This window comes from Salvelinus alpinus, chromosome 31 (genome assembly GCF_045679555.1).
Source record: "Salvelinus alpinus chromosome 31, SLU_Salpinus.1, whole genome shotgun sequence".
In the NCBI taxonomy this organism is placed as follows: Eukaryota; Metazoa; Chordata; class Actinopteri; order Salmoniformes; family Salmonidae; genus Salvelinus; species Salvelinus alpinus.
Window position 1 is genome coordinate 23,512,844 of NC_092116.1, and position 7,723 is coordinate 23,520,566.

The window sequence follows — 7,723 nt, forward strand, 5'->3', positions numbered from 1 at the left end:
TGAACATTTGTCTTTTCACAGCTATGGAACTTTGCCATGGTACACTCAAAAACATGTCAAACAAGTTTGTGTGCATGAGTGTCTGTGTAAACGATGATGTGGGACTGCCAAGCTTTGATTCGCACTCGGTGGAATAGGACGTCCTTGAAACAGTGAAATGAACCTGGTAAGCCATGGTTCGTTTTTTTTATTTTTTACTTTCACTACTAAATATTTCACGTTTATGTTATTAATACTAACAAATCTTTGTCCTCAGTAAGGTCTGAACTAGGGTTTAAGATGTTGGAGATATGTTTTCACATACCTTTTAATGTTTAAAATGTTTTTTATTTATTATTTAATTATAATTATTATTACAATTTAATTATAATTCAAGACTAGTTATATAGTTGTTATTAGAGTTTAACTCTCTGTCTAAAGAAGAGAGCTTTAATGCCAAAAGGTCAGAGTTGATGTTTCCACAGGTGTTTGTGTTCCATTGTCTGTGGTAATGCTCCGGCAACTGTTCATTCCCTATATATGTTTGTAGTTATAACATTACTATAATGTCATTAGCAATATTATCATTTAGAGATTAGTGTATTTATAAATGGATGCATTTGTTCATATATGGAAAGAACATACTCAAAATGTGAAACTTCTGCTGTGTTTTTGTTTGGATAATATAATCTCTCTCGCTTGCTCTTTCACTCCCTATCTCGCTATCTTTCTAGTTCACTCTCTCTCACACATACAGAAAGTAGATCTGCTATACAGAGAAATGGTGGGTTTTCTCTGCCTTCTCCTCTCTCTGACTGCTCTACAAGTGGAGGGTTTCAGTGGGGGAGGATCTTCCATTGCTTCTCAGTGTGGCTCAATGCTACCTGGTAATAGTTTTCATGGCAACACAGGGCAGAGCTCTTCCTCACCATACACTGTCACTGTCAACCAGACCACCTACCAGCCAGGAGATACCATCCAAGGTGAGTCACCAAGATGGTGGAATCACACTATTAGGCTTACCCGATCCATGCTGTATTGGCTGAGATGCAAGGATGGACTGGGACCGGGAATTTCTAATACACAACCAATTTCATTCCTTGGGGCCCCCTGCAAATAATGTTCCTTTTGCAAGAAAAATGTAATTAAAATTTAGACAAGGCTAAAGATTTACCAGAATTGCGCTATGGCAGTCCGTCCCAAGTCAGATGTTAAATTTCACACAGCATATTCTAGCACAGCTGACCTGACAATATAAGATTGACTTAGTCCAAGGACATGTCGTTCAGCGTTTCAGCACTAAATTTCTCCCTCTCTCTCTTTCTCAGTGAATCTGTCAGGAACCATCACCTATAAAGGGTTTCTCCTGGAGGCCCATGAGGAAGGACAGAACACCGCTGTGGGAACGTTCTCTCTCGGCAGTGGGACTGGGATCGTTCTTGTGCCGTGCAATGGGATCACAGTGAGTTACTGTTAGGGTTGTAAACTTCCTGAAACTTTCCCAGTTGGAGGATTCCCACCCTGCTCCTACCCTCCTGAATCATGAGATCCTCCAACTGGGATTTCTGGAAAACCTAGGTATTTTGGGCAAGTTAACGTAAATTTTCAACCCTAGACAAGAGTTTGTTACCTTTACATACTATAGCTAGAACCATCAAAAAGCAATGATCAGTGCCTTACCTTACATGATTGTGTACCAAAGTCATTGTTCTCTATTGATTGACTTTACCTGCTGTTTTACTGTTAGGTCTCTGGGGTGAGTCAAAGCAACAACCAGGCTAAATCATCAGTAACAGTCACCTGGACAGCACCAGCCTCAGCCTCCTTGGGCAACATTGTAGTCAAGTGAGTCTCAGGTAGAGTTGAAAAATTATGGTAACTTTACCAAAGATTGCTGGGTTTTCCAGAAATCCTGGTTGGAGGATTCCGGATTTCCTCCTGAATTCATAAAACCGGAAACCTTACAAACAGGTTTCCTGGAAAATATGGGAATTAGGGGAAAATTACAATACACAGAACACAATTATTTTTTACACAATTTTTCTGTTGGAATATTTTACGAAATGTTTGCAAAAGTGTCATGGATATTGAAACAATTACAGTACTGTTTATCCATTTGCAGGATGTTTTTACATACAAGATTTATAAGAATTAGGTGCATGATAACTCTAAATATTTGCTCTGGGTAAGAAATTTCCAGGAACTTTCTCAAACTGAGTTTTTCCAGAAATCCCAGTTGGAGAATCTCCAGAATCAGGAGGGAATGAGTACAATCCTACAAACATGGGAATGTTTCAGGAATTTTGCAACCATATGTGTAGGCTACTTGTGCAGTCTAATATTGGTACGATTATCTGTCTTCCTCTTCAAGGACAACATTTATGCAGACCTCCAGGTTATTTTGGATTGCAGTGCCTAGCATGACAGTAAACCGACTGTCCTCAGTTGTCAACACTATAGGTGCTCCAACCACAGCTCCTACTCCAACAACCACAGCTCCTACTACGACAACCACAACTACAGCTCCTAATACAACAACCACAACTACAGCTTCTGCTACGACAACCACAGCTTCTAATACAACAACCACAACTACAGCTTCTACTCCGACAACCACAACTACAGCTTCTAATACGACAACCACAACCACAGCTCCTACTCCGACAACCACAGCTCCTACTCCGACAACCACAACTACAGCTCCTACTCCGACAACCACAACTACAGCGTCTAATACGACAACCACAACCACAGCTCCTACTCCGACAACCACAGCTCCTACTCCGACAACCACAACTACAGCTTCTGCTACGACAACCACAGCTTCTAATACAACAACCACAACTACAGCTTCTAATACGACAACCACAACTACAGCTCCTACTCCAACAACTACAGCTCCTACTCCAACAACTACAGCTCCTACTCCAACAACTACAGCTCCTACTCCAACAACTACAGCTCCTACTCCGACAACTACAGCTCCTACTCCGACAACTACAGCTCCTACTCCGACAACGACAACTACAGCTCCTACTCCGACAACCACAGCTTCTAATACGACAACCACAACTACAGCTCCTACTCCGACAACCACAGCTTCTAATACAACAACCACAACTACAGCTCCTACTCCGACAACTACAGCTCCTACTATGACAACTACAGCTCCTAATACGACAACCACATCTACAGCTTCTAATGCGACAACCACAACTACAGCTTCTACTACGACAACCACATCTACAGCTCCTAATACGACAACCCCAGCTTCTAATACAACAACCACAACTACAACTTCTACTCCAACAACTACAGCTTATAATGCGACAACCACAACTTCTAATGCGACAACCACAACTACAGCTCCTAATGCGACAACCACAACTACAGCTTCTACTACGACAACCACAACTACAACTTCTACTCCAACAACTACAGCTTATAATGCGACAACCACAACTTCTAATGCGACAACCACAACTACAGCTTCTAATGCGACAACCACAACTACAGCTTCTAATACGACAACCACAACTACAGCTTCTACTACGACAACCACAACTACAACTTCTACTACGACAACCCCAGCTTCTAATACGACAACCACAACTACAGCTTCTACTACGACAACTACAGCTTCTAATACGACAACCACAACTACAGCTTCTAATACGACAACCACAACTACAGCTTCTACTACGACAACCAAAGCCTCTAATCTGACATCAACTACACAACTAATAACTCAACAGATGAGCACTACACCTCAAACCACTGGACAGTCAACAACTAATAGTGGACCTGGTAAGTGTGATTTACTGTGCTTAATATCTAAACTGGTAATAGAGGTCAACCCTGTCACGTCCCTTCCTTGTTACATACAGTACAATATGTGTTTGTCTGTCTGTCTGTCTGTCAGTTTCATGCTTGTTCGTATTATTGACTCATTGGGTCTCTACAGGATATAAGTTTGTACTCAGGATGAAATTGACCTCGACGACAAAGCTAACCGAATCGGAGATCTTCAAGCAGGTGAGAGTCACTGTCAAACATATCATTTTATAATAAATAATGAATAATTAATCTCCCAAAATGATTACAGGATGAGGAAAAACCTCACTCAACGGGATTTAAGTGTAAGATTGTTAAACAAATAAGGATACTGAACAAAGATGGAAAGTAAAGTGAATGAGGGGGAAGGAGCGTGAAGAGGAGAGGGAAAGTAGCAATAAAAAATGTACTAAATGATGTAACCCCTGTGTTTATTCCAGCTTCGTGAGGAACTGATCAGACGAGGGCTGCCAGGGGACTTTACAGTGCGATTGAGAATCTTTCATAGCTAGTTGTCAGGGGGAAGAGGAGGAGGACATCTGAGAGAACACTGACAGAACAGAATGCAAACCTGATCACAAAGATATCTTACACAAATACTTTACAATAGATTATCTTCCATTTTACGCTCTTATCCCATGACCTACTGTGACTATAAAGAATTAAATATCTATCTACTTTTAGTTGTTGGAAAATGCATTAACCATAATTAATGTTCTGTAATAACTTTGAAATTAAACCATACAGGTTTATGACTATATTTTACCAAAAATTGTGTGTTTATTATAGATATTAATTAGATTTTGACAAATCATGGAAAGAAAACGATGTTGCATCTTTTGAAAATAAAAGGTTTTGTTCTTCTGAATGTCTGTGTGTCAAACCTTTCTGGCGTGGAGAGGGTTAAAAGATGGGGAGGCAGACACAATATCAGACATACAGCACTGTAGAAAGGGGAGGTGCTTTACCTCAGCATTTGATTGACACACAGCGGAACCTGAGTAACTTTACTCTGCCACCTGAGAGGTCAACATCCTTTCAGCCAAGGTAAGTGACATCACATAGGGATGCAGGAGATATAATTTCTGCTATCCAGTTAAGTGTTATCATCTTTAATCTAAAACATTGGGTTGTCTGTCACTGGACACTGGTTTCCTGAAGTTCAGAATACGATTCATGATGACTCTTTGGACTTTGACCGATTCTTTCACAGGCAGCTGATAAGACACTGTGGCTGTATTCACTAGGAAGCAAACAGAAGAAAACAGGGATGGACTAAGGTGAACTTGTCCAATAAGAAACGTTAGTTTTCTTGCAAAAGGTTTTGCTAGTGTGTGCACTAATGAATTTTACGGTCATGGTTTGTTGTAAAAGTAGCCACATGCATGTAAGCTATGAATGAGTTTGAGTTAACTTTTTGATTTACTTTCTCTGCTATATTTAGGATTAGAAGTTTTAGATATTTTGTCCATAGTGTTTAATGTAGGAGTAGAAGACATTTTTGATATTTGTCCATATTGTTTTATGTAGAATTATAAGACGCTTTACATATTTGTCCATAGTGTTTTATTAAGCAATAAGGTCTGAGGGGGTGTGGGAAATGGCCAATATTCCATAGCTAAGGGCTGTTCTTAGGCACCCTGCAACACGAAGTGCCTGGATACAGCCCTTAGCCCTGGTATATTGGATATATTACACAAACCCTGAGGTGCTTTATAGCTATTATAAACTGGTTACCAACGTAATTAGAGCAGTAAAAATAAATGTTTTGTCATACCCGTGGTATACGGTTGCATTCAGGGCTCGAACCACCCAGTTTATAAATAGGATTAGAAAACATTTTAGATATTTATCCAGTGTTCAAATTAGGGAGTTTTTTTATTTCATTTACAGTGGAAATGCATTTCAAAGACTTTTCCTTGTTTTAGCTGTCACTCTGAAACTGTGTTCCATTCTTTCAATGTTTCTGCCTGAAGACATGACTTCTCCCAGTGGTCTATTATCTGAAGAGCAGTTCCATTGCTCTATCTGTCTGAATGTCTTCACTGAGCCAGTCTCCATCCCATCTGGCCACAGTTTTTGCCTGGCCTGTATTAAGAGACACTAGGGAAAGCAGTGACGTTGTCCCAAATGTAAGAGGGTGATTAAAGGATGCCCTGATCTCCTCGAGAACTAATTCGCTAAAGAAATTAAAAGACTGAACATATTTAATCTAGTGTCAAATCTGGAGGTGTGTAGCGCTTGTCGTGGTTGGAAGAAGAGGAGGACCAATGCGCAGCGTAGTAAGTGTCCATATTGTTTAATACGAAAAATGAACACTGAACAAAAACAATACAACGACAAACGAACACTCCTGAACGGTGAAACAAAACACAGATCAGAAAATATAATCACCCACAAAACACAATGAAAAACAGGCTACCTAAATATGGCTCCCAATCAGAGACAACGACTGACACCTGCCTCTGATTAAGAACCATACTAGGCCAAACACATAGAAAAAGACAACATAGAATGCCCACCCACATCACACCCTGACCAAACAAAACATAGAAACATACAAAGCAATCTATGGTCAGGGCGTGACAGTACCTCCCCCCCAAAGGTGCGGACTCCGGCCGCAAAACCTGAACCTATAGGGGAGGGTCTGGGTGGGCATCTGTCCGCGGTGGCGGCTCTGGCGCGGGACGTGGACCCCACTCCACCATAGTCTTAGCCCGCTTAAGTGGCGTCTTTGGAGCGGCGACCCTCGCCGCCGACCTTGGACTGGGGACCCTAATAAAGGGCACCACTGGACTGAGGGGCGCCTCTGGACTGAGAGGTGCCTCTGGACTGAGGGGCGGCTCAGGCGGCTCCTGACTGAAGGGCGGCTCAGGCGGCGCCTGACGGAAGGGCGGCTCAGGCGGCTCCTGACTGAAGGGCGGCTCAGGCGGCTCCTGACTGAAGGGCGGCTCAGGCGGCTCAGGACAGACGGGCGGCTCAGGCGGATGAGGACAGACGGGCGGCTCAGGCGGCTCAGGACAGACGGGCGGCTCAGGACAGATGGGCGGCTCAGGCGGCTCAGGACAGACGGCGGCTCAGGACAGATGGGAGGCTCAGGCGGCTCAGGACAGACAGGCGGCTCAGGACAGACGGGCGGCTCTGGCGGCTCAAGACAGATGGGAGCACCTGTAGGGAGGAGACGGAGAAACAGCCTGGTGCGTGGGGCTGCCACAGGACCCACCAGGCTGGGGAGACCTACAGGAGGCCTGGTGCTTGGAGGAGGCACCGGAAGGACCAGGCTGTGGGGGAGCACTGGAGCTCTGGTGCGCAGCCTTGGCACCATTCCCCCAGGCTGGATGACTACTCTAGCCCAGAGTGCAGGCACAGGTTGAACCGGGCTGTGGGTAAGCACTGGAGATCTAGTGCATACTACGCGCACCTCTCCCTTAGGATCAACTCCCACATTCGCCCGGCACGAGCGGAGCGCAGGCATAGGACGCACTGCACCCTCCCAGCGCCCCGGAGACACAGCACACAGAGCCGGCGCAGGATACCCTGCGGCGTACCGGAGACCAGACACGCTGAGCAGGCACAATACGCCCTGGCTGGATGCCCACACTCGCATGACACTTTCGGGGGGCTGTCCTATAGCCACCGGGCTATGGGCGCGTACTGGCGACACCGTGCGCTTAACCGCATAACACGGTGCCTGACCAGTAACGCGCTGCTTACAATAAGCACGAGGAGTGGGCTCAGGTCTCCAGCCTGACTCTGCCACACTCCCCGTCGCCGCCGCTCAGCTTTCGCTGCCTCCAGCTCTGCCTTGGGACGACGATATTCCCCAGCCTGTGCCCAGGGTCCTTTTCCGTCCAAAATCTCCTCCCATGTCCATGAGTCCGGAGATCGCTGCTGCCCGATACCACCCTGC

The 7,723-nt window shown here is 44.5% G+C and overlaps 1 protein-coding gene across 2 annotated transcripts; it reads left to right on the forward strand.

The window, feature by feature from the left end:
- The first annotated feature begins 77 nt into the window (after positions 1-77).
- On the forward strand, positions 78-4,681 carry LOC139561577 (putative ferric-chelate reductase 1). Of its 2 annotated transcripts, XM_071378802.1 has the most exons (6): positions 78-166; positions 714-962; positions 1,308-1,441; positions 1,727-1,824; positions 3,944-4,014; positions 4,254-4,390. In XM_071378802.1, exons 2-5 carry the CDS (start codon positions 761-763, stop codon positions 3,948-3,950), a joined length of 441 nt encoding a protein of 146 aa, XP_071234903.1. In that variant the 5' UTR covers positions 78-166; positions 714-760; the 3' UTR covers positions 3,951-4,014; positions 4,254-4,390. The 2 variants fall into 2 exon arrangements, 1 of the variants encoding a protein (XP_071234903.1); XR_011672168.1 differs by lacking the exons at positions 78-166; positions 714-962; positions 1,308-1,441; positions 1,727-1,824 and adding an exon at positions 3,523-3,786 and having other exon boundaries at positions 4,254-4,681.
- The last annotated feature ends 3,042 nt before the right edge of the window (positions 4,682-7,723 follow it).

Coding starts and splice junctions, on each gene's coding strand:
- LOC139561577 (XM_071378802.1), top strand. CDS start 761: ATGGTGGGTTTTCTCTGCCTTCTCCTCTCTCTGACTGCTCTACAAGTG. Junction 963..1,307: donor GCCAGGAGATACCATCCAAG/GTGAGTCACCAA, acceptor TCTCTTTCTCAG/TGAATCTGTCAGGAACCATC. Junction 1,442..1,726: donor TGCCGTGCAATGGGATCACA/GTGAGTTACTGT, acceptor TTTTACTGTTAG/GTCTCTGGGGTGAGTCAAAG.